The 27,460-nt window shown below is 37.0% G+C and overlaps 1 protein-coding gene across 1 annotated transcript in view; it reads right to left on the minus strand.

The window, feature by feature from the left end:
• Positions 1 to 6,437: 6,437 nt before the first annotated feature.
• Positions 6,438 to 27,460, minus strand: part of LOC149068295 (uncharacterized) — a 42,398-nt gene continuing 21,375 nt past the window's right edge. Inside the window, exons 4-9 of the mRNA XM_089251742.1 lie at positions 24,782 to 25,009; positions 21,255 to 21,410; positions 17,647 to 17,712; positions 15,633 to 15,877; positions 12,931 to 13,096; positions 6,438 to 9,235 (exon numbers count right to left, since the gene is read on the minus strand). Coding sequence (XP_089107868.1) covers positions 9,093 to 9,235; positions 12,931 to 13,096; positions 15,633 to 15,877; positions 17,647 to 17,712; positions 21,255 to 21,410; positions 24,782 to 25,009 — 1,004 coding nt within the window. The 3' untranslated portion in view covers positions 6,438 to 9,092. The remainder of the gene's footprint in view (positions 9,236 to 12,930; positions 13,097 to 15,632; positions 15,878 to 17,646; positions 17,713 to 21,254; positions 21,411 to 24,781; positions 25,010 to 27,460) is intronic.

The following is a 27,460-nucleotide window of genomic DNA, read 5'->3' on the forward strand; positions in this document are numbered from 1 at the left end:
ACTAGTGGTTGCCCTTGCACCGGTTGGTGATGAAAGCTTCTTGCGGATCGGTGGATTTCGCTATGGACAGTAGGACGTGGATAGCCAGAAACATGACGTGGATAATCACGGACGCGACCTGTTTGGTTCCTGAGACGTCTAGACCGATCCCACCGCTGAGGTTCGGATGTCATATCACCATGGTGAAGTTCGCCTTCGGGAGTGTCCCCTCCCCCTGGACTGAAAAAATGTTCATTCTTTTTCCACGACCTCTTCAGCACTTGTTTCCGTTGCTCTCGTTCACCTTGTAGTAGTTGGCAAGAATTCAAGTTGACATGTTCTACTACATGTTGAACAGTTCTAATCGTAGACTCGTTCACGAAGTGGAATCGCTTCCGATTATTTTCCCCGAAGAACCATTGCCTTCGCTTGAGATCCAACACAATACCAGCTTTCTCTAGAAAGTCGATTCCCAAGAGAGTTCTGTTAGGGGCCGTTCAAGTATTACGTAATCATCGATGGGGAGGGGGTTTCCGATTTGCCGACTTTTGATGACAAGGGGGAAGGTTTGGATAATGCTTACGTCATCAACCACCCTTTATGAAAATATGAGTTAGAATTCAGAGGGGCAGAGCTGATGACGAAATTTTGTTGACAAGGGGGCGAGAGGGTCAGCGTTTTTCTGACAGGGAGGGGGGTCAAAAATGGCTAAAAATTTGCTTACGTAATACTTGAACGGCCCGTTACCGACGATTCCAGGAAGAACCAGAAATTCCGTCCTTAGTCGCTTCCATTGGATGTTCACCAATACCGTTGTGGTCAACACATTCACCGTTGATTGCTGTCCGTTTGCAAGACGCATCTCGATAATTTCTTGACGGAATTTGGCGTTTTGCTCTTTCAAAATACGATGCAGAGTATCACTTGCGATACAGCGCGTAGCACCGCTGTCAGCACAGGCAGTTCCCACTTTGCCATTTACATGAATATTTAACAATGCTACGAGTTTTGTTACAGAAGAGCATAGATTCAGTTCCAACTGACCAAACTGAGCGGTTGTCGCTGCCGTTTCAGGATTACAGGTTGGGCACCGCGCTCTAATTACCCCCGGATATCCACATCCATAGCAGTTTACAGGTCGCTGTTCATCCAGGCTGATCATGGGAAGTGTCTGTTCATCTGCACGAATCACTGGTTTTGATGACGTCCATGGATATTTTCTCGGTGTTTGCTTTCGACGACCCTCGACATCGTATTGCTGGTTGAATTTCTTTGTGAAAGTACTCCTGGCATCTTCATACGCGTCGGGTTTCTCAGCTAGTTCCGATGGGGAGATCAAAATGGCCCATACATCGATGAAATGTTCTTTCACTTGAAGAGGGCACTTCTTCATCTGATCAGCTATGATTAGATTAATCAAGTCCTCGAGTGTTGCAACCTTAACTTCTGTTGACCACCCATCAAGATACGTTTTCAACTCAAAATAAAAAATCACGCCATGAACTCTCCGAGTTCTTCCGATGCTCTACAAAAAAGTTGTCGAAATCTGTCCACATGTAGCTTAAATCGTTTTAACAGCAGTTACTTGACATACCAATAGTCCTTGAACTTCTCGTCAGGCTCCCTGGCACAGATCCTAGCCACATCCTTCGGTAAGCTATTGATGAGATACGTAATCCACAATTCTTCCGGAATCTGGTGTAATCCCATGTGTCGTTCGAACATGACCAGAAACAATGAAATGCCATCCGATGATTCAAAACGCGGAACTGACACTTGAAAGTCCCGATTTGTCACAGCTGGTCGAACGGAAACTTGGCACTTCTCCGTTTCTATCCTGTCTCTCAAGTTCGAACTGCATTTCTGCTCGCCGGTTCCTCTCTTCACGTCGAATTCTTTCTTCTACGAGAGTCTGTAGCACTCCTTTTACGAAGACCTCGTCGTATTCTTTATTGGACGTGATAAGTTTCTTCAGCTGTATCACTTTCATCTCGGGTTCGGTAGGTTCGCCCATCTCTTCGCCAAGGCGACAGAGTTCGTCTTTTCGATATTTCGGTAAATAGGCCATTTTCACTCACTTGCTACCTAATTAGAATGTCCGCTCAGCTAAAAACACTCCAGCGTCTATTTTAAAACAATGGGTGCCAATGTGACGGTTGGTGAGGTGTATACGAAGCGGTGAACATAGAGCATTCCTTTATTCTGCATTAACATGCGAAACACACAACCCTTTGTCATGAAGGTTAAAATCGAACTCCTCGAGAATGTCTTCGTCTCTAGATACAACTTACATCTCACGTGTCTCGTGAATAAAAGTATTGCTGTACATCCTTGTCAACACACACACACAGCTTGCCTGTTAAAATACTTAATAATCCTAAACATAATCCTTAAAACATTTACAGAGATGTACAAGTTTTGATTTTTGTAGTTGATAAAGTATAAATAAAAAGTTGAAATCAATGTTATTGCACGTGATATCCCACTCAAAGTAGGTCACACAAATTATTTTACATTTAATATTTTCTACACTTATATCCTTAAACAAATTAAAGATTTAGAAAATTAGGTATTCAATACCTAAAATTATTCATGTGGCTAAAAACCCCAATGAATTTGTGCACTTCAACAGTGAAATCGGCACTTTAAGACATTTTTAACCAACGTTTGCATTAAGAACTTTCAAGCGGCTTTGTTTTTAACATTTCCACAGGAAATCTCCAGCAACTGGTATCTTTGTAAACATCTATAACAAATAAGAGGAGGGGAAGGTCAGTGTAGCAAGTTTTCTCTTCTTTCCCTAAGTATACAGTATGCATTCAAGCCCGTCATTTCAACTTTTCCGGATTGGGGCAAACAACACATACTCAATGTATGTATATCTCACCTCATACAGGAAGATGTTAATAATAGTAAATGAGAAAAAAAATTCACATTATAGCCAGTTACAAAACGAGCAGGGCCGCAACCGGGGGGGGGGGGGGGAAGTAGGTGTGTCTGGTGCCCCGGGAGCTGAACCAGAAGGAGCAGAACTCCCCCTTTAACTGCTTCTACATTACAAGGGCGCCAAAATGCTGGCTTGTCCCGGATGACAACGTATCCAGTTGTAGCCCTGAAAACGAGTATGATATGCAAAGAATAGCTATCACTGATTTCAGGCTAAATATTTTATACACAGGGTGATCAGTCAAGTCCTATGGTAGCAAATTATTGATGAACCGTTGACCCTAGAGGCATACTTCCAATTAGAAAAAAGTACCCAAATAACGTGTAAGACCTCAGATGCGTCATTCATATTGCAAGGGGTTGTTATAGTTATGAAAATAAAAAAAATAGCTCAATTAACTTACAAATAACTAACTTGATAATTCATTTCCTTAAAAACTTGATTAGATAGCTTTTGCTCTGTCTCACCTAAGGTTAGCAAAAAAAAGAAAATTTCCATATTTCCAAGTGCAACATTCGCAGAGATAGTTGAAATCAGAAAACCATTGGAAAGAATAGCGTAATGAGCTTCTCCGTTACTTTATGCAATTCGATACCTCAGCGATTATTGAGTTTAAATATCTCAGCGAATACCGTACTTAGAAACGTGGAATTTTTTTAGGTTGGCTTCAGGAGAGCTAGGGAAACCACTTTCTAATTGGGATTTTTAAGGCAGAGTGTCCGTATAGAAAGTGAATTTTTTTATTTTAACCCTTTAACCAGTCATCTAGCCAATTTATTTCCCCTTTTTCCAATACCTTAAAAGTTTAAAGCTAATAAAATATATTTTGCAGATTAAAATTTTTTATGAATACATTCAAACTGACTACATCATGTTTTTAACTGTTTGCTAAATCATCAATAAAAAATTACGATGATTGAAATAATTACTAACTGGTTTTCAAAAATTAAAATAATTTGATCGGAAATAAACACAAAATTTGAAAAGCAGCACAGTGGAAATCAACAAACCTGCTCAAAATGTCATAACTTTTTTAACACCTTCACTTACAAGAGATTGGCAAGAAATTTGGATGGTCTATATTCGATGAATCAGCAATAAATATGGTAACCCTGTCCTAACCTAACCCCACATTAGAAAAGGGGGGGGGGAATAGAAGAGAAAAGAAAAAAATAAATGAAAGAGTAAAACAGTATAATAGATAAGTAGGTAAGAGAGTGTGTACAAGGTAGATTTCTTTTTACCCTCATACCCTACCCGTTTTCTTTTGCTCTTATATGCATATAGTAGACAGATACATCATATGTAGGGGGAAAAACAACTATCAGGGTAAACTAAAAACCAAGAGGGGGAAAAAATTTATAGGGTTTTAAAACAAAGCTTCGGGATGATGAGGAGAGAGAGGAAAGAAAACTGGGAGAACTGGTTTGAATTTATTCCACTGGCCTTTGAACGCAATATTATGCCCTTGATCATAAAGCGGTTAATGAAGTAGGCTTTCTTCCGATTTTCAGTATGTGCAAACTATTGGATAAAGGAAAAGTTTTCCATAGAGAAAATCAACCGATCAGCTTTTCAAAATAACTTGGCTTGTCAATGCTAAATTAAGAAGCTTTTGAGGAGGCTATGCCATCAATGCTGCTTAAAGGATTAATAACTGTACAACCCTCTTGCAATATGAATGACGTATCTGAGATCTCACACACACATTATTTGGATCTTTTTTCCAACTGGAAGCATGCCTCTAGGATCAATGGTTCGCAAGTAATTTGCAGCCAAGGGACATACCAGAAAAAAAATTTAAATGGTTGAGGTCACATGACATTTACCACAGGATGAACTTTTCTTACAATGAATTTAGTTCATAAATATTAAAACATAATCACTCGTTTTACTTCATAGTATAAAAGTTTTAAACATTGGGTGCTTCAAACGTGACAGAAGAGGCCATTATAATCTCAACACTGATTGAATTTTCTTAGCATAATCCAGAGTTATATTAGTCAGTTTTATAACAGAAACCTTTGATTAATTTTTTCTTCACCAACACCAAACGAAATTCATTTCCATTTTTGATAAAAACAGGAATAAAGAAACTGTATTTTCATCCATTATAAAGAATGTGTCACCAAGTATCGAGATAGCACACCAAGTTGTAAAGACTACAGCGACATATCAAAATAATCATGCTTCTGTTAGGTACAATAATATGTGCAAAGCACTTACATGAATTCAACAATTTGTTAGTACAAGATGCATATATATGGGTGATGAGGATGCCCATCACAATAGACCATCAAGCCTATATATACCAATGACAAAATCAACAAATGAAAAAAAATTCACACATTTAAAGTTGGCCTCTGTTGCCGCTGTGGTGGTCAAGTGGTCATAGTGACAGACTCGCGTTCGGGGTTTGAACCCCACCATCGCCACAGTGGCGGTCGGCTGAAGTTGGTTTTCTGTGGTTCCCAACTTTGAGGTGCAAATGCGAGCCAATCTCGCCTTTAAAAAGTCTCACCACAGAGAGCAACAGACTTACAAACAGTACAAATGTAATTCAATCATGACACATCACTCACTTCACTTCTGAAATAGATGCCAGCACTGAAAAATCAAACACAACACTAAATAAATGTAACATTACCATTTTGGCCCCGCCGGAAATGGTCCTTTTCTAGTCATTTTTATATTGCCTTTTAAATTGATTCTGAGATCGACCGACGAGATCATGTGCCGTGGATCGACCGCCATGTTTACAATCTTTTGAGCTGACAGATACAGAATACCATATAGTTCTACAATATTATTTTTAGTTCATGTGAATATGTAAAGTTCCTCAAGTGCTACGTTGATTCTAGCGCTGCCGAATCTTGATATGAATTGGTTCCGGTAATGTGAAATGGGGAATTTTTCCTTATATGCCGGTAGTGGGCAGTGAACAGACACGTTGGTCCTTGGACGTTGATCATTACATTTCATTTCACCCGCCTCGTTCCAGAAGCCATGAGTTGATGATCTAGCAGGGTGCCTTGGCACCATTCGATCCATTGATCGTCCTCTTCATCTTCTAGTCAAAAATCGCTCAGCCAATGAAGTCTCGTCTGTGACGGATATTCGTCGGGTTCGTCTCTTCAGAAGCGTGATGCTGTAGCTATGGAGCTTTCCTTTCTCTAGGAGATCTCACGAATCAATCAGGAAGTGAACTGTTCGCGTTCTTGTGACAGTGACATCCCGAAGGTTGTAATCGTCAGACCGATCGGGTGAGAACGTTTTGAATCTGTGATTTATTAAAGCTAAAATTCTAAAGGAAATTTACTGATACAGGTTGTGCAGGCTTAAAATGTTTGTTGCAATAAAATAGTTTGTTGAAATTGTAATCCGAGAAGTAACGAATATATGTTACATAAGCACTCAGACTGTTAGGTACACACACAGTTACACTTCCGGCACAACTCACTGGGTAGTAAATTGCCCATAGATGGTGATAGACCTGAGTTGTGCTCAGTTTCAAAGAAAGTTGGCCTCAGTTATAATAACCTCGGTTATAATGTAAATAATTGGTGGTTCTGAATAATTTCCAAGAGAATAATGTTACTGAACCTCGTTTATAATGTCAATAAAAATGTAATTATTGCAGATATAACAAAACATTTTTGTAGCTATTCCGTATTATTTATCATAATTTGGAAGATACTATTACATATAATATGAAACATTTCGTATTTTGCTTTGCTTGACTTGTTTTCTCAAATCAAAAAAGTCCCTTCTGCTTAACAAAAAGCTTACTTTAATTCATATCCATTACTAAAACCGAGAGTGGAGATAATTTACATATTTTATAGATTATATAATGGTAACGATGACTAAATATCAATACTAATCTCACATATTTCTGTGTTCAGTGCTGTCTTAATGTATGGGCCTACTTAGGTACAGCACGGGGGTCTTAAGTGCAGAAAAGGCCTCCATGGAAAATGAGATTCAGTCAAATTTTCGACAATGAGTATGTAAATTAGGTAGCAGGCCCGGCCCTCAGGGAAAATCACTTTTCCAGAAAACTTGTGATGCTGTTAAAATGACCTTGGCAGTATCCAACTTTTTATTCCCAGTGAAACACATTTTAAAGTACTTCATTATTTTTTGTAGCACTGTGCATTTCTTGCCAGGATTTATTCATAAGAAATAATTATCGATTTGACCAACAACTAGCAAAATATTTTTCCTGATCAAATATGGTCACCCTAATAACATCATACACACTATTTGATTGCATATGATTACATTTTTCATACTTGAAAAGGGTCTAGAAAATGCCAACCTTGGGTCCTAATGACATCACAGTTATAACGTCAAAATTCTGAGGAGTCTTCACCATCGTTATAACAGAGTTCGACTGTATTTCACTACATCGAAACTACATCAATATGTATGGCCGTTGATTTTATGGCAAAAAAAATGCAGGATGGTAAAAATGTGTATTTTTATGGAAAAATACACAGAACAAAATTCAGAAAAGTAACTCATTTTCCATCTATGCGAGTAGGTTTCCATTACAAATTTAACAGACAGAATCCCACCCGAGATGACAGGATACTGTACTATGCACGTCAAAAAAAATATTGCTTCCTCATACATAATAAAAGCAGGACACTTCACAGAAACAGAGCAGGGTATGTTTCCAAGCATTTTTTTAGGAATGGTGGTGTCTAGAAGTGAACATTTTCAAGTAGGACCAGATGACCAGTTTAAACTCTCGCTCATTTACAGTTTACTTGAGCCAGTCAGCATCTCATGAATATCATTATAGAGGTCTAACCCACATCACAACATACTCTAATTATAATTTACATTAATCATTTCACCCAGGCAACACCTGGTAAAATAAAAAAGGCAAAATTTGCCACATAAGTAAAAAGCCTTTCTTCCCAACCTCCACTTGTGTACAAAATTCTTGGCTTATGTAGTCGAAACATGTAGGGACAATCACTAGCAGAACATTAAAGACGGCACAAAGGAGCATTGAAAGATATACATTATAAGACGACGCAGAAAATGGGACACTTGGATAGGAATGGGAAAGTAATAGAAAAACAAGATATTCGAAATGGGTTGAAATCACTTGTAGACAACATAATGGATGGACTGAGTTTGTATCTCGAAAATGTTGAATGTCCAAGAAGATGTCCATAAACAATGTAGAGCAGGAGTGCACAACTGTTTCAGTTCATGGGCCAGAAACTGGAATATTAAGGTGACCATATGACCATATATACAACAATTTTGAGGGAAATTTACATCATTTTGACCGTCCCAACTTTTCTATAAAATCTCCTGTTCTTCTTCCCGATTTTCAATGATTCTTAATCAAATTTATATTTTTTGCTGAAATCGAGAATTGAGATTACAAACTATATGATGGGAATTATCGTAATTATGGTCAGAGATACATATATTTATTTCACAACAACTTTACTTCCTGTTGACAATTTTTTTTTCCTGTACTTAGCAACTTTAGTTTCCTCTGACAATTTTTCGGTTATAATTGGCAACTTTATTTCAATTTGACAATTTTTTTGGCAATAATATGCCCTGGCTCATATGTGTGTGGATCTTGATTTCTTATATCTTTCATGAAGAAAATATGATCAGCCTAGGGGCAGATTTACAGCTCGTCGTTGGGAGGAGTGATTTCACAAATCGCTAAAGAATTAATCTCAAAACATGGGGTGACCATATGTTCCGCATTTCCCATAACACTTTTTTTTTTCTCCATCCTAACTTTTTTCAAAAAATGTATCATTTTTACCAGTTTTTTAGTCAAACTTTTCTTGAATTTGTTGTAATATTTTGAAAAAATTTCATGAAGTATATTTTGCTTTCTATTGGGGGGGGGGGGGGCACATAGATCCGCCCCTCTCCTGTATCAGCCTTTTACAAAACAAATGAAACCCCTGGCGGCTGCATTTGGCCCGTGAGATCAGCTTGTGTGCTTCCTGATACAGAGCGATAAAATCCAAAAGATGGATGGAAAAAGGATCAAACAGATGTAAGTGAAAGAATTCATAGCATACCTACATATGGTGATGTACTGATAGTAATTGTTGTTGTTGATGATGATACAAACTATACAAACAATATAAATGCCAATATTACTGAATACACATCATAGTTCTATGCATAATGCATCGTTAGAATCTTCTCCACTCTTTTTTCTGCCATCCCAATCAGAAGATTGAGTCAAAACCTTCCCGATTGCCTCGGCAAGCTTTTCAGGAGCGCTGTTGGGAAATTTCAAACTTGCTGTAGCTGAGAAAGAAAGAAAACTGTTAATGAAAATAGGAGAAAAATTTCATACTCTTTAGAGGCAAAGAAAAAAGTATTAAAAACTAGCTATAATACCCGGCGTTGCCAGGGTTTTCTTCAATGAGGCTTTTTTAGATCACGTGATATCTCCCTCTTTCTTTGAGGGACATGCGAACCGTGTCAAGTTCACCAATATGGCGACTTCCTGCGTGACTCATGAAAGAAACAAATCTAGATTTTAAAAAACAATCTTTTTTTAAAGGGTGCTAGGTATTTCGATCCCCCACCCCTGAACTTCAAGTTATCCATGTCTGCCTGTTTCTGCTTCAAAAAATGCTTAATTAAAGCTGTGGAATTTTTCGATGTACTTTTTACGGGCCCATAATTAATTTTGAAACAACCTAAACTATATGAATTTATGCAGTTGAATATTAAAAGACAATACAGAGACATTAATTTTCATGCTTGAGAGGATATAAATAAGTTGAAATCAATGTTATTGCATGAATATTATCTAACTCAAAAGTAGGTCCGGCTAATTACTTCATATTTAATCTCCTGGGCTCTAAGCGAACTCAATATTTCAAAAATCGAGTATTTAATACAATTTTTAAAATTATTGATGTAACAGAAAACCCCACCAAATTTCCGCATTTCTACATTAAAATCGGCAATTTTAACACTGATTTCTATGAGGATCACCCTTTTCCTGACCCTCAAAGCCATGCTGATGATGATTATGACATCATTCGAAAACCTCATTACTGGGAGTATTGAAAATGTAGTAAACCATTATAAAGACATAAATATTATACATATATTGACAGCCTTGAAGAAATGACAAACCATTGTAAAGGCATATACACGTCTTAAACGCATTGCTAGGGAACCACGGTAACCAAAGTAAACGTTCGGAAAGTGATTGTTGAGGCCCAAAAACCATTGTTGCCCGACAATTTTTTCCCATTTGGGGCATTTGCCCTGCTTTGACAAAATTTTAAAGTAGCCTATCATTTAAGTCAAGTCCTATTTGGTATATATGCAAAATTTGGTGACGATCGATCTAAAATTGTAGATTTGTATAGAGAACACACACACAGAAAATGAATTTTATATATATAGATTATTTGAGGTGAAATTTGAGAGGGATCTGGAAATTTTGCTTCCAGAAATTTTCCATGCCCTGATCATATGAGCGACAGGGTGAGCGATCCTATAAGTGAGTATGAGTTACTTTTTGGGTGAGTGAATGAGTGGCCTTATGGGAAAACGAGTATGATGACTGCATGGGTAAGTGAAGAGTGACAGTATGAATGAGTGACCAAATGAGCAATTGTGAGTGAGTGACTGTATGGGTGAGTGACCATGGGCATGTGAATAACTGTAAATGAGTGAATGCCATATGAGTGACTAAATGAGCAATTGAGTGAATGAGTATAAGGGTGAGTGAATGACAAAGTGAGTGACTATATGTGATCACTGGGATATGTGATCAAAGTGTTCAAAATTGTCAACGTGGTGGATAGGATGGACTATAAATTAATACGCAGTCAATTGACTGTTTTGACAAGGGAACACCAGTATGGATTGGTAAGGGACAATTCTAGGTTATGCTGTCGTAGGGAATTTTTCTCTAATGGGGTTGTTAATAAATGGAATAGCTCACCCCCAGAGGTTGTGAATTCAAGCACAATTGATATGTTTAAAAAGAAATACGATAAAATTGTTGGGGTAAATCAACAAGTTATCCATACTTAGAATAAGACAACCATAAATACATCTTATGTGATTGTATAATATTTTTATCATGCATATATCATATGCATCTGAGATCTAAATGTTATTTGGATACTTTTTCTAATTGAAAGTATGCTTCTAGGATTAACGTTTCATCATTAATTTGCTGCTATGGTACTTGACTGATCACCCTTTATATAATATACACTCATACAATGGCTAAAAAATTAGGAACACCCCTCACTCAAACTTTGACTCGTCCGTGTAGCAAATGAGCTGACTTAATAACCTGGGTTTGCTGATAAAAGCTTTCTCCTGGTCAGAAGCATCAGTTAACGTTGCAATTTGCCTGTTCATGAGAAAAACAATAGATTTGAGTGACTGAATGCGGCATGAATGTGGGCAAGTATCTCTGAAGCTGCTAATCGTCTTGGCTTTTCTAGTACAACAGCATCTTGAGTCTTCAAAGAATGGCAGCTAAGCCAAAAAACTTAGAGCGGAAAGCAGAACAGTGGGTGGAAATCACTTGTGAATGAAAGAGGTGCCAGGAAATTGACACACATTGTGTGCAGCTACAGAAGAGCTACAACGCAACAAATTGCAGTGCATTATGACTCTGGTCCTTGCAAAGCATATCTGTGTGCTCTACAAGATGGATCTTGAAACAAATTTGTTTAATAGCCGACGACCAACAAGAGTCACTTTGATTTCGTTGCAAAACCAAAGAAAGCAGCTTTTGTGGGCTAGAGAATGCCAAAATTGAACACTTGATGAATGGAAAATTATCTGGTGTGACAAGTGTCAAGATTTCTGCTCCATGACGTTGATGGCAGGATCTGTGTGTGGGGAAAGCAGCATGAAGCCATGGATCCAGAATGCCACATGACAACAGATCAAGCGAATGGCGGCAGTATCAGTCTAGGGAGCATTTGCCTGCCACACTCTTGGTCCCTTATTTCCAGCCGCTGTAGTGGTCGTGTGGTCATAATGACGGATTCACACAGTGATGTCCCGGGTTTGAATCTTATCGTCGCCACAGTGGTATTTGGCTGAAGTTGGTTTTCAGTAGTTCCCAACTTTGATGGGGAGAATGTGGGCTGATCTCCTCCTCAAAAAGTCTGGCCACAGAGAGCAACAAATCGACAAGTGTGATTCAATCATTACACTTCACTTACTTCACAAATATAGATGGCAGCACTGAAAAATCAGACACAACACTAGCATACACACTCAGACTGTTAGGTATACATGCACTTATACTTTCAGCACAACTCGCTGGGTAGTGTATCGAACAGAGATGCAATAGACCTGAGTTGTGCTCGTTTGAAAGAAAGACAGACCCCTTATTTCCATTGGAAACATCTATCAATGCCTGCACCTTGTTGTTGACCACGTGCACCTGTTTATGGCAATAATGTTTCCTGATGGTTATTTACAGCAGGACAATGCACCCTCCCACGGTGCTGTCATTATCTCAGAATGGTTTGAGGAACATGATTCAGGGTTTCAATTGCTCCAATGGTTCCTCCCCCCCCCCCAGTTACCCGATCTCAACCAAATTGAGCATTTGTGGTTCAAAGTTGAAAAGTATGTTAAAAGCTCAGAGACATGACCTTCTAAAAATGAGAAAATTAAGAGCTGCCACTTCTCATTAGCATGGGCTAATATTACTCCTCAATGGTTTCCACAACTTGTGGAGTTCATGCCTAGAAGACTATCTGCAGTCATCAAAGACAGAGGAGGTCCCATGCAATATTAGTGGTGAGTAGCAGGGCGTTCCTAATTTTTTGGCCACTGGGTGCTACTCAAAGAGTTAATCAGAAACTTCAAATTCGTTTGCACAGAAGAATAACTCTGCAGCTTCCATTCGAGACTGATTTCAGCATCATAATAGCATCCTGATGTATAGTGAATTAAATTTGTTCGCACATTTGAACAGAGTGCCTTTGAACCATACGTACTTAACACAAGATTGTATATGTTGCCCAGAGCAACAAAACTTTTCTTCCCTTTCCTTCCTAATCTGCTGTACAACATAGCGACATCTTTGGTTAACAATGTCTTCAAGACTGCATGAAGAAATGAAGATTCCTTCCTTCCTAGAGCTGTTTGCAAAAGATAGCGTATCTGAAAAATATAAAAAAATATAAGATAATGTAAGCATGTTTTGCCCTCTATTAACAATAACAAGCGTGCCAACTTTTCGAATCCAGAAATCCGGAAATTCTCCCAAGGCCCCTCAGGCAGGTCCCGTGTAGCCCGAGTGGATTACAATACCGCAAGACATATATTATTTGCATCTATTTTTGAAAAGCAACAATTTTTCATATGAACCCCAATGAACAGAGACCATCATAGTTCATCAACTTTTCGATAAAAGGTGTTTATACAGTGAGGAGTGATAACAGTGTTTTGTGTTCAATTTTAATGCTATCTAGAACACAAACGAATCTGCTGCGTGTGGGGGGAGGAGGATAGATCCTTCCCAAGCTCCGTGAATTTTTACCAAGGAAAAATTGGTCAGTCCAGTGAAATATGAGATGATCCAATGAATCTACACAATGGATCCACACCCGTGATGTGGAATGTCCTCACTTTTTATTTTCACTACAACCGTATAGTGGAGGATGTAAAGGGGGAAGCCCAGATCGATAAGATACTTGCCTAAATACCAAAGGATGGTTTAGAGGTGTTGCAAGTTCGATAAATGATTCATCCTTGTCAGAAACTTTCCTAACACAGGGATACAACACAAACGGTGTCATGACCACAGAAAAAGATTTTTATCGCAGGCAGTCGCACATCGAGGGGTTAATGCACCAACCTCTATGCAAGTATAAAAAAAGACTGCCATTTGGAATCGGCAATAAATCGTAGGTCCTGGTTTAATTAGCCCTGATGTGCAAATAATGACAGTGGCACAACAAAAATGATCAACCACATCATGACAGCTTTATATCACGTGGTCACCACACAACTGCGGCCATGTAGAGCTCACATAGATCACCATAGCTGTCATAATCTACAACTAGACTCTATGGGTAGCAAGAGGATCTGGTACCTCCAGGTGCAAGACCAAAAGAGGTACCAAAAAAATTCATCCATCAACATTAGGAAGGAGCACAATAATATGTGCTTGCCCCAACTTATCAAGAAATCTAGTTGCGGCCCTGGGTGCATTATGTTGAAGGAAAAGACTTCGAGTTCCATTTTCTTAATGCTTTTCTCTCAGACCACTTCTTTTAAAATGTCTTCGAAGACAGCTGATGTGTACCAGAAAGCTGCTACTTTCAAGATGTGAATGGGAGCGATTCCCTTCCCCACTTAAAAAAATCTCTATCAGGTGAAATAAACGGTCGAGTTGTTAATTTCCGAATTGAGAAGACAGTATAAAAATGTAACACACATTGCTCAGAAACAAACTACATGCATAGGTGCCAATTCTCAGACCTAAACAATCTGTAGTTTGCTATGTGACGAAATATTTTGCTGCTAAAAAAAAGTGTAATACAAAAAGGGAAAATGGGAATTTTTCAAGGGAATGCATAAGGGGCCATTCCAGTATTACGTAAGCAGATTTTCAGCCATTTTTAACCCCCTCCCCTCGTCAGCAAAACACTGACCCCCACACCCCCCATCAGCAAAATTTCGTCTTCAGCTTAGAATATTTCATATCTTCAAAAAGGGGTGGTTGATGACGTAAGCAACCTTCAAACCCCCCCCCCCCCCCGATGCTGACATAATACTTGAATGACCCCTAAGGTGACCGTATTACCTGTTTTCCCGGGACATTCCAGTATTTTTCTTGCCTGTTCTTTTTTTTTAGATGTCCTGTTTTTCCTGAATTTTAAACAAAATCAACTTGAGTTTTTATTTTTCACTAAAATTAAGGATTAAAATTATTTTGCAACCTACAAATTATACTATTATGAATATGAATATTTATCACAAGAGTTTTTCGTGCTGAAACTTTTTTCTTTTCTTTGTGTGGAATAATTCCATTCATTTTTTTAATTTTTATCCTCTGTGATTTTCAGTGATGCTTCATTTCCAGCCATTCTAGCAATAATTGGCTTGTTCACTCATATTTGGCAACAATTGACGATTTCCAGTTTTTTAAAAATCTATGTTTTATTGACAAAAATTCTGGAAAATTTAGTCAGCTTATGACTGCAAGGACTAAAAGATTTTCTTCAGGGATTTTTCATTCTTGCAAAACAAACAATTTGAGAATTTTCAGGAACTTTACGAATTTTTCAGGAAATGTACAAATTTACGAAAAATCTGAAAAATTTGGTTTCTGACCAGAAGATTTTAATCAGGCTAAAAACTGGATGGCGTCTGGGTAAATAGGAAGCATTGGCACCTATGCACACTTTAGGGTTACACAAAAGCTTTGACGTGCACAGATTCAGTAGACAATTACTTAAAGGAATGTTTACAAGGTGCATGTGTGGTTCGGGAACCAAAAAAAAATTTTTTTTGGTAAATAAGTTCGATAAACACAAATGAAAAAGTGTGAAAAATTGGTGCATGTTCTTTGCATTTTAAATATCAAAATTATATCAAATTACCAAAAAACACACCACGAACATGAAATTTTGAGAATTCCTCTCAAAAAATTTCAGAATTTTAAATTCAATTAAAAAAATAATAATCTCACCAGTTTATTTCTCAAATTAGAATCACTTGCGATCTCATCATTAAAAGATATAAGTTGTTGGTCACTCACTAATGGCAAAGTCAAGTTTTGTGGCAAAACTGGCAGAGTACCTATACTCGACAGACCAGATCTCTTGCGTGAAAGGTTCTTCAGCGAGCTCAATTCCTCTTCTAATTCGTCATACTGCTTCTCTAGAGATTTCAACTTTTTATAGCTTTTCTTTTGCAGATTCAGTACTTTCAACACTAAAAACAAAAATTAAAGTATGTGAAAATGTAATTTGCACTCATATGATTATCAACATTGTAACGCTAAAGAAATTATAGGAATTGAAATGAAAATTTAGCATACATGCTAATACCTTCTTCTAATATAGAAGAAGGTATTAACATTTCACCCAAATATGGCTTTATAATCACTACGAATGAGTAGGGTGGCCAGATGTCCTGGTTTTCCGTTATTAAATTCACTGTTGCGAAAAGGCTTTCAGGATGCCTATGCCTATTATTTCAAAGGTTATGTAGAGAAATCACACAGAGCCGAAACTGCTGAAGCTACAAATATGAAATTTAGTGGTTTTATTTTATGATCTAAAGACTTACTAAGGAGGGATTTTTCAAATCTCAACCCTTGTCATTACACTTCACTTCTGAGATATAGATGGCAGCACTAAAAAAAATTATACACAACACACTAGATACGCACTCAGACTGTTAGGTACACATACTTACACTTCCTGCACAACTCACTAGGTAGTAAATTGCCCATGACGATAGGCCTGAGTTGTGTTCGGCTTGGGGAAAAAAAAACCTCTAAGGGGGGGTCATAAAAGGCGGTTCAAATGTCATATGCGGCAATTATGGCCTGGCCAAGCCAAAACCCCTGAAGCTAAAATGTGAAATTTTGTCAGTATTATATTTTATAATGTAGGCACCTATTAAGGTTGGATTTCTGAAAATTCAACCCCGCCAAGTGGGTCATGAGGCATTCAAATAGTATACAGGGGAATCGTCGTTTAGTAATTTTCAGATTACCAAATCCCTGTGAGAGAAGCTGTGGGTAACACAGCTAGTTTTCCATATTTTTCTTGCTGAAATATGGTTAGCCTAATCACACATATAAAGAGATAACAACTTCATGTAGAGTATTCTATTTTGCATCTGATATTTTTCATACACTTCGGTTATAACGACAGAACTTAGTGGAATCTTCAATGTTGTTATAACCAAGTTTGCGAAACAGAAACTAAGGACAATATAAGGGCTTCTTTCTACATGTTGTCACATTAAATTGAAGAGGCACTGGTCATGCCTTTCTTCTGTATTATGACAATTAATGCTTCCTGAACCCAGAGTAGTGCTTCTAGGAGGTGGTCATTAAGACAGTCATTCAGAGACATCTCTCGCACGTGTTGAATCAGAAGGTGGTATAGCCACTCTACTGTTGTGTAGGCAGCATCATGATAGACCCGCATTGCAAGGATTCAGGTTTGAACTCACTTTCAGCATGGTGGTGGTAATTTTTGCCTACATGAATGTTTGGTGGACATCTTGTGTATGATCACAAACCCACAGCACAGAGTTTCTACTATGATATGTTTGATCTCATCACGTTTTTTGCATATTCAGTTCAAACCGGGTATCTATTATGCAAAAGCATATCAGGCAAAGTCCATCTTCTAAGATGCTGGTTTACAACTTCCAGTAAAGTGGATAAGAATTGTTCCCAAGAAAACTAAACAAGATTCATGGTTATTTTCAAAAATTCATCTTGCCAATTTGACTGCAGGGAGGCCAAACTGAGCCTTTAGCTGTTTTGCCAAAATGAAACTTTTTTTTTGTTACTTGGCACAATGGTGATGATTTACTTTAAGCATGGAACATCATTTTGGGTCAAAGCACACAGACAGCTGACTTTTTCCTGGTAAATTCAGGAGACTTGGCAGCTATATCATGCAATAGCAAAATTTATACAAATACAAAGGCCTCGACAGACAAAATGCCCAGATACTTACAAAGTGATTTTACTTCAAGCATCTCGTCAGGATTATTTCTTTTGGTTTTGTTGGCTCTGGATAAATCTGAAAGAAAGAGAACACACTCTCAGTTTGTAATCGAGAAGAATAGATCATGCTGAAACGGCACGATTTATGAGAGATCACAAATATGCATAGTCACATCAACAGAGAGGGACATACTCAATGTCAGTAGTCATTGACTGGCATGTATGCAACAGGAAAGAATTTCTCTCTCTCAGGGAATTCTTTTTGAAGAATTTTTCAAAATTCTTTTAATGGATGAAAGTTCTCACACAGATGTGCCAACTTCTGAAAAATCCAGAAATCTGGAGATTCACTCAGGTGGGAGCTCCCAACCGATGAAAGACATTTTATTTATTTTTGTGGGGAAAAAAGTCTTCCCCTTCCCCAGGTAGGTCTTTGTATGCCTCTGAGCAGAATATAATAATGCAAAACATTTGTCTCTCTTCTGAGACCAACAGAATTCATTGACTTGCTGAACAGAGGCAACTGGGTATATTTTATTTTCAATCTCTATGCTATCTGGAATGTCTTCAAGTTCTATTTTTAATACAAGCCTATCGCAACTGCTTTATATGATGCTGTTAGCACCCAAAAGTGACAGAGTAAAGCTTCCATAGATTGCCTTAGCTGCAGCAACTGCAGTCGCTAATATAAAACAGATTCCAGACCAGTCGTGCAGTGCCAGGCCATGTAACGGTACAAACCTGCAGCAGGTGGAGAGGGCCACCACACACACACATCCATAAAAAGTGCTATGATTTAATATCTAATTCATATTTTCAATGATTAATTCATATTTTCAATGATTAATTCATATTTTCAATGATTAATTCATATTTTCAATGATTAATTCATATTTTCAATGATTAATTCATATTTTCAATGATTAATTCATATTTTCAATGATTAATTCATATTTTCAATGATTAATTCATATTTTCAATGATTAATTCATATTTTCAATGATTAATTCATTTTTCACCTTCACACATTACCCGTAGTTAGCCCGAGATCGAGCATGATGCCGCTCAAGAGATGCCCATTTGGCTGTTTGTGTTAGAAACAAACATGGCTTTAACATTCCTTTTGCCATTCGATAATTCCAAAATAGTGAAAAAAAAACTATTTTAAATAGTTTTTTTTTGCAGTTTTTTTTAAACAGTCAACACTGATGGATTTACGCTATGTGTGGATGGTTCCTGTTGCTGGATCGTTTCAACAGCAACTGATTGGCTGTATAAATAGTGACAGCAGATTGACACGTAGCTTCACTTCAGTGGGCATTTTTTGTCACTTGTCTCGCTGGTGCTGTTTCTTACTCTACTTGGGCAGCCCACATCTCAAATTCATGATGTAGCCCTCCTGTTGACATTCCATTCCTAAATTCCAAGTTACTTTATTTCGTAAAGCACAAAGAGCTAAAGGAACCGCTGCCATGGTACTGAGGAGCTCTCATCAAACTTCTGACATGTGTCCAGCTGACCTGACCTAATGTTAAATCATGTTAATTAAAGTAAATGTGGTTTTGAGTTCGTAAATTCTCGACTCTTGTGGCGTTTGCTTGTGATGCTCACTCTTGATCCCGATTGTGACAAGTGGTTAGTTACAGCCAAACCAAACTAATTTAGAAGAGTGGCCGAGGACAGATTCTGATGTTGTGAAAGAACTGTAATGAAAGAGGGGCAAGGGAGGTTTACATATTGACGGCACAGTTCAAATAGACAGCAACTCCCAAAATTGTATCTCTGAGTTATGTATGCCATGAGAAAGCTGGAAAATGCCTGTACACGCATTCCAAAACAGCAACAACTTTCAACTCTGCTTGTAGTAATCCCTACTGTAAGTAAATCTGGGTCGATTCCCATTCAGTTCCATACAAAGTGAATCTTTAAAATGTAGATGCAGTGAAACCTGTGTATAACGATAAACTTGCCTACAACACTATTTTCTTTGGCCCCGGCAGAATTCACATTCAATAGGAAATAGCATAAATGCTCAAACTGTTTATAACGATAACCTGTCTACAACAATATTTTTTTCTAGGTCCCTACAGTATTGTTATAGATCAGTTTCACTGTATCTCAAAACAGTGAATTGAGTTGAATAGCATATTTTGAGTTGCTACCTTTTTGAACTGGGCCGTCGATATGCGCTGAATCTAGTACTCTTACGTCAGTTGTTTAGATGATTATCACATGATCATGAATTTCACAGAACCCACAACCAGTTGTCAAACAAGCACTGTTTTTCATGGAGGAACCAGTTTCATAATAATAGCGCCTGAGTGGCGCAATGGTAAGATGCTCATCTTTCACTATGACAGTTGCCATCAAGATCTATGGGTTCGAATCCAGGCATTGAACGTCAGAAGCAAATTCTTTACCTACCTAGCCTGGGGCAACCATCGATGGATGGAGCCTTCATTTCCCACCTAACTCCACTGGTCGGAAATTGCCATATGACGATATGACTGGAGTTGGGGTGTGGTAAAGTAGTTTCATAATAATAAAAATCTGCCCATTCAGCAAGTGCTGGATGATTTTTCTTGTCTGTGATTGTCTGACAACTCTCACCCTCCTCTCTAGTGTATTTTTCACCCCAAAGCATTAACCAAAAATGACGAAATAAAATCTGAAGACATTTCCAACAATTAGAGAGAGCGGGAGGAAGAGTAAAAAACTCTGGAGTCTTCTGCTCAAATATTCTGCGTATTATAATCCAAAAATACAAATATCGCTACTTTGCAACAACAAAAAAATGTCACCTTAAAAGAGCTAGCAGCATATATTTTAGATTTTGTGCAGTCATGTAGTCATCATGATGCAAGCCCATCAGGATGATCCAAGTCTGAACCCTGGTGGTCAGAGGATGTTGGCTTTCTGTGATTTTTCAACTTTGAATGATAGGCAGCATTGCATCTCGAAAAAAAATCTCTGCAAAATCAGAAGACATCTATAGAAGATATTCCTAGAATATATCACTGTGGTGGTCGAGTGATCATTGTGAAAGACTCGCATCACAAGGACTTGGGTTCAAACCCCACTGTCGCAACACTGGTGGTCAGCTGAAATTAAGTTTTCTGTGGTTCCCAACTTTGGGGACTGAATGTGAACCAATTTCCCCATTAAAAAGTCTCCCCAGACACAGCAACAGGTCTACAACGGTACAATTATTTAATCATTACAATTCACTCATAGTTAGAAAAATTGACGGCAGATGGCAACACTACACTTAACAAGGATTACACAGAAATAAATTTCACGTCAGGTTCTCGCAACACGTACATTCCAACATGTACCAATTCATTAGAAGTTCTGCAGAGGAATATGGACGAGGTGCATGCATGGTTTAGTGGTAGGCTCTCTATCCCACTATTTTATTATCTGGCATCTCCATCTCTAAGAATGTTTCAATGTCTCTACACAGAGATGCGGAGATGCGAGGCCGGTTGAAAGATGCGGTCCTTCAGGTTCAGGTTTACCCATACCCTTTCATATTTTCTGGAATGAAACATTTTCATAATAGGAAATTGAATGCATTTTCAAATTCCGCAGAAAATTATTCAAAAGTCTCTCAGCTACCTGATTTAGAACGCAATTGGGAGAGTCTGTACTTCTTCCCAATGCGCTTCAAAACAATATCTTCATCTGAAGTTGACTCTGAACTACTCAGTTCACTTTCTGAACTTGGTGAATCAATGCTTTCGTTCAAATCTAGGCATTCATCTAATGAGTAATCTGGAAGAGAGAAATTAGTTCTGAGACATGGAATAAAATACTCTATAACTTTTACAGATACAATCAGAAAACACTTCTTAAAGTTGGAAGCACATGGCATGTTTCTTCACTTTCATTCAAAACAGTTTTCTTGATGTCCAAGCAAAATTGACATTGACAGTACAAGCATCCAAAATTGCTCCTACTGCAATTTTTTAGTAAAAAATTCAATATTATCAAGGTGAAGTGAAGCTTTTAAAAGTCAATTAAAGCAGTTTTTTTAGCACCTAAAAAAGATACCTTTTACGAAATTTAGTTCATGTTTTGCTGAACATAATGGTTTTTTAATAATTTTTTTTTCCAAACATTTTCTCTAAAAGAGAGCAGACAGACCTTCAACATGGCGCATAACACAAAAATCCAGGCATTAGTCATTTTCATTTCAGAATATGGAAGGTAGATAACAGTACTAGTAGAACATGGAACACTCAATAGCTTTAACTAGGGTTACCAGATTCAAAAACTGAGAAAGAAGGACGCCTGCACACGCATCCTTAGTGACGTCACTTACCCCAATTTTCCCAATAGATGGCACCACTATTCCAACCAATAAAACCGGCTACAACAACAATTTTTCCTAACTCTGAAACAGAACCAATAAAAAGCATAAACAGAAAAAATTCTGGAAATTTCAACGGCTATTGGGGGATGCGTGTAGGGGGAAAAAAACACAGAAACACTCATATCAATGAAGAAATATGTTACTATAAGTGGAGAAAAAAAAATTTCCAGGGGGAAAAAAAAAATTCCGGAAAATAGAAAGGACAACTAAAGGGTGAATTTTTCGAAACGTAGGAGGAAGCTTGAAATGATGAAATGACACCAAAAAGTAGAATGGTTGGTAACCCCAGCTTTAACAGTATAAATGCATTAGGGCCACATGCTTGACAAGCCCCAGGTTGCCAAGGCAATTAAAATATTGATATGGGCAACTAAAATTTTTTATTTGTGATTACTCGCTCAGGTTAAAGAAACATACTTAGTTCTTGAAATATTTGGTTGGCAAGTATTTTTTCTCGATTTGTCAAGCCCTGGGCTACACATACACTAGCAGAAGTTGCAAGAGCCTTTCACTGGAAGATTTTTAATTGGTTTTAAATAAATTTATAGAATAAAACATTTTTTCTTTGTTTTCCGGAAAATATTCAGGACTCGCTAGTCCAAGTATGAGAAAATATATTTAGTAGGCACTAGTCCAAAAGTAAGAAAACATTCATTAGACATTAGTTCATGCGTGATAAAATATTTAGTAGACACTATTCCGAGCATGAAAAAATATTTGGTATTTCAACACAGCATGTACCGATCTATCAGAAATACCCCAGATAAATGTTTAAGAGGTGCAATGTATGATTAAGTAGTAGTAATCATACATAGTGCTCCACGATCGACTGAGGGTTTTTAAAATAGGATAGCAAAAAAAACAGTGATGGATGATAAAAGTCATTCTTGCAGAATATAAATGTGTGAAGTCAGGAATCTGAAATACGTCATTCATGTAGCAAGGGGTTGTAGTTATTAAAATACAAAAATTAACTTTTCATATGGCCATCCTGTGCCTAAATTATAAAGTTGTGACCCTGTCTCTCCTAATGCCAATAAGAAAAATTCCACGTTTCCAAGTGCAATATTTGCTGAGATATTTGAATTCAAAAATCGGATAAAAGTTTGGAAAGAAGAGCTGTCCATTAGTTTCCCCCCCCCCCTCTGATTTTGGAATTCAAACATCTCGGCAAATACTGCACTTAGAAACCTGCAAATGTTTTTGTTGGCATCTAGAGATATAGTGCAATAACTTTCTGATTGGGTTTTTGAGAACAAGGTGTCCATATAAAGCGACAATTTTTATTTTATTTTAATAACTACATTAGAGATGTGAGGTGAGAATATTCTCCTGGATGTAAAAATTGGAGAATAATCAAGAATATTAATTTTTCTTTTAAATAATTTAAATTTTTTTACTAATTTTGTTTATATTGTGAAATATAAATCAGTTTTCATTGCCTGAAACATTTACAACAAAACAGTTTTTGGTATAATCACCCTCAATGACAACTTTTTTGTTCGAGAATATTCTCCAGGTCATGATGAGAGGTATTAAAAGTTTGGTTATAAAGATTTTTTAGAAACCATTAAATTAAAACATTTAGATAAATTTTCAGAAATAAGTTCACAACAAAAGAAATACCAAAGTTGTTTGATAAAGGAAGCAATTATTATACAATCACCTTCATTCTAAGAAGATACGGAACTGTTGTTTTTTCAATGCACAAATACACTTAAATTCTGTATCACTCCCTTTTTTTTTAAAGTTGTGTAATTCAGCCATGTGTTGGTTTAATTTTCTTGCTTTCAAACTTTAATATTGTGATCTACAAACTTCAATACACCCATCTTCTTGACTGGAAGAGAGACCAGGACAGAGAATATTCTCTCAAAAGACTACTATTATAAATTACTAGAGAATATTTTTATCAAAAATAATTATTATACAAAAATAATAATAATTATTCTCAATTTATTTATCGAGATTATTTATTATAAGACATGTTATTACATATATTCTTAATAATACTCTCTGGAAAGGTTTAGGTAACTGAAGAATATTCTCATTGAGAAGAATATTATCTGGAAGGACTATTATTAATAACTTCAGAATAATTCTTATTTTTTATAAGAAAATTCCCCAGTAATTTATGAAAGTAGTCTTTCCAGGGAATATTCTCAAGGATATTATATGTAACTATATTATAAATAACAGGAGAATATTCTCATCAAGAACTTATAAGAATATTCTGAAGTTATTTATAATAGTAGTCCTAGCAGAGAATATTCTCTGAAAGATTATTCTCGAGAATTTTACATCTCCAAACTATATAACCCCTTGCAACATAATGATGTATGTGAAATTCCTGATTTCCCACATTTATATTCAGCAAGAGTGACTTAAATATCTGTCACAGTTTTCTTGCTAGCCCATTTTGAAAACCGTCAACTCGATTCTGGGACACTGTACTTATATCTTTGAAAAATAAGAAACTTGAAAGCTTTAAAGTGAAAAATTATTTTCATCAAATAATGTGAGCAACCATTTAAAAATGACTGCCAAAAAATTAGAGGGTTTAAAAACATTTCTTTAACTCTTGCATTGAACACTCAATATACTGATAAAATGACTGACAAAAAAAACACAAATATTGAGCAACATAGTCTGAATCTCATTCCACATGAATTATTTCATGTGAAAATGAAAACTGAGTTACTGAAACTATATTAAAGTATAGATATTATTTGTTGATCAGGCCAAAAAAAGTCTGATAGCGGTTGCTTACCTGTGTATCGGATTGGAATTTTCCTTTTCCTTTTTTGTGTCTCAGCAAAATGGATCTGAGATTGGTTGGGGAACTTTACCTGAGGTTGGCCAGAGAACGTTATCTGAGGTTGGCTAGGAAAATTTGTCTCAGGTTGGATTAATTTACCCTCAGATTCCGATAAGTCGGAGCTGATACTTGACAACTCTCTTGCAATATTCAGTTTCCTTGTCGCTCTCAAGTAAGAATCTGTAAATAAAAATTGTCATTAGAAATGATTCAATTTCTGATTTTTTTAAAATAAAAACTACATTAAAACCTCCTTGTTAAGAAACTGAAAGAAAAGAAAGAGTTTCGAGAGTTTCCCAAAGAAATGGTTTTTATGCAAAACAAAAAGAAAATATGACCAACATAGTCAAAACAATTAGAATTTACAACATGCTCAAAACCAATCCTCTGACTTCATCAAAATTTCTGGCTACTGACGTGAAAACATCCTATAAATTGGCGTGAGTTTTGAGTGTCACAAAAATAAGTAAGACATTCAAATATCCTCTGCACAGAATATCCAAAGATAATGTTCAATGTATCGTTGGAGAGATGAAGTGTAAAAGTTTTTAGTAATGGGAGTTTGATCTAATGTCATCGGATGACATAATAGCGTCACAAACACGAAGCACTAAAACTGTCTTGTCCCACATCAAAAATTTATATAATTTGGGACATCTGAGTGCCAATACCTTATGCAAGGTGTTCGATTTGTGATAGCAAGCTTTATAAGAATGTATTAAAACAAAGTAGATTTAGTACAATGGATCACATCCAAACAATCAGGGAACTTATAGAGAGACACGAGGAATACGAATTACCATTGTGAATGGCCTTCATTGATTTTGAGAAAGCATTTGACTCTGTCTTCACATCTGCTGTTGTTAAAGCTCTAGATATAACTGGCGTAGAGAAGACTTACATAAATATCATTGAAAAAATATATGACAAAGCAACTGCAATGATTCGTTTGGATAAAGGAAAAGCAAAGATGAAACTCAGAAAAGGAGTCAGACAGGATGATACTATCTCACCAAAACTCTTTACCACTGTTTTAGAAGTATTCAGAAAACTGGATTGGAATAAAAAAGGAATTAAAATAAATGGAGAATTTCTCAACCATTTGTGTTTTGCAGACGACATTGTTGTTATCAGCAGTAATCCAGACAAACTAGAGGAAATGATACAAGAATTGGCGAAGGCAAGTCAGGTGGGCTTGAAAATGAATCTGCAAAAGACTAAAGTTATGTTCAACCCCTTGGCGTTGACGAGGACAATCTTGCTCAACACAGAGATAGAAGTAGAAAGCTATATATACCTGGGACAAGAAATTACCATGGACGACGGAATCATTAATGAAATAAACAGAAGTATCAGGATTAGAGATGGAGCACTTTTGGCCAAAACTGTGTAATTCTGGAGAGTCGCATGCCATTATGCCTGAAAAGAAAAGTTTTTAACCAGTGTGTGCTACCAGCACTGACTTATGGAGCTGAAACATGAACACTCACAAGAAAGATGATACAAAGGCTACGGACAACACAAAGAAGCATGGAAAGATGTATGCTAGGCATCACAAGGAGACAGAAAATAAATCACTTGGATAAGGAACCACACAAAGGTATATGATATCATGGAAACAATTAAACGTTGGAAATGGAAATGAGCTGGACATATTGCAAGAAGATAGGACAACAGATGGACCACAAGTATTCTAGATTGGTACTCCCATGGTGTTAAACATCCAAGAAGGCGTCCCCATGCAAGATGGATTGACGAAATCAGGAAAGTGGCAGGAGTCAACTGGATGGTTAAAGCATCAGACAGAGCAGAATGGAAAAATTTAGAGGAGACCTTCATCCAGCAGTGGATTGAAAATGGATGATGATGATGATTAAAATAAAAGCCAACATATAATGAGCATTTGGAAATTTTTCGTCCAAAAGTAAGAAAATTTTGTTATTTTTTAACCCAAAAATAACTCGAGATATGATTAATCAATTGTTTTTGAAACATTGGAAATGGCTTGAGAGGATAGAACGACTTGTGAGGCTTTCAAAAAGTCTTAAGCCACTAAGGCTGAGCATCAAATATTTCATTGGAAGCTTCTTAAAGACTGGAAGCTCTTAAAGCATGTTATAAAATTTGTTATCTCTGAGTATTTTTATTACTAAATATTATATAAGGAAGCTACAGAAACAGGATTGCCTACCTCTGGCCAGGCTCGACAAATCTAGGGTAATGCGATGACTACATCGCGTTAGCACAAATTTTTTAAACGTATGATAACTGAGTCGAAGTCTGAGGAGAGCACAAAATTATCAGAAATTATGTTAGCGTGTCTGCTAACATGGAAAAAAGTCCTCAAGTCACAGAAAAGTCAATTTTCCAATGATATTTTGGACCGATTTTGTCAGGAAATTTTTTTTCAGTGGCTATGGAATATTGCTGGAGCCTGAATGTTTTCTCTTAATTAGCCGAGCCCTGCTTTCGACATGTCAATGGAAGGAACTGTATGGTGTTCATGAGTTTGGTTATGCATGCTTGACAGTGATGGTAGAGCTACTATTCGATATATTCGTCCCCAGCTCCATCTACATACATCCTAAAATTTTAGAAAATTGATACAATGTTTGGTGATTTAACACTCAT

Source organism: Pholcus phalangioides, unplaced genomic scaffold (genome assembly GCF_987345545.1).
Source record: "Pholcus phalangioides strain wild (caught in Gottingen) unplaced genomic scaffold, Ppha-v1.0 ptg000027l_1, whole genome shotgun sequence".
Taxonomy (NCBI): Eukaryota; Metazoa; Arthropoda; class Arachnida; order Araneae; family Pholcidae; genus Pholcus; species Pholcus phalangioides.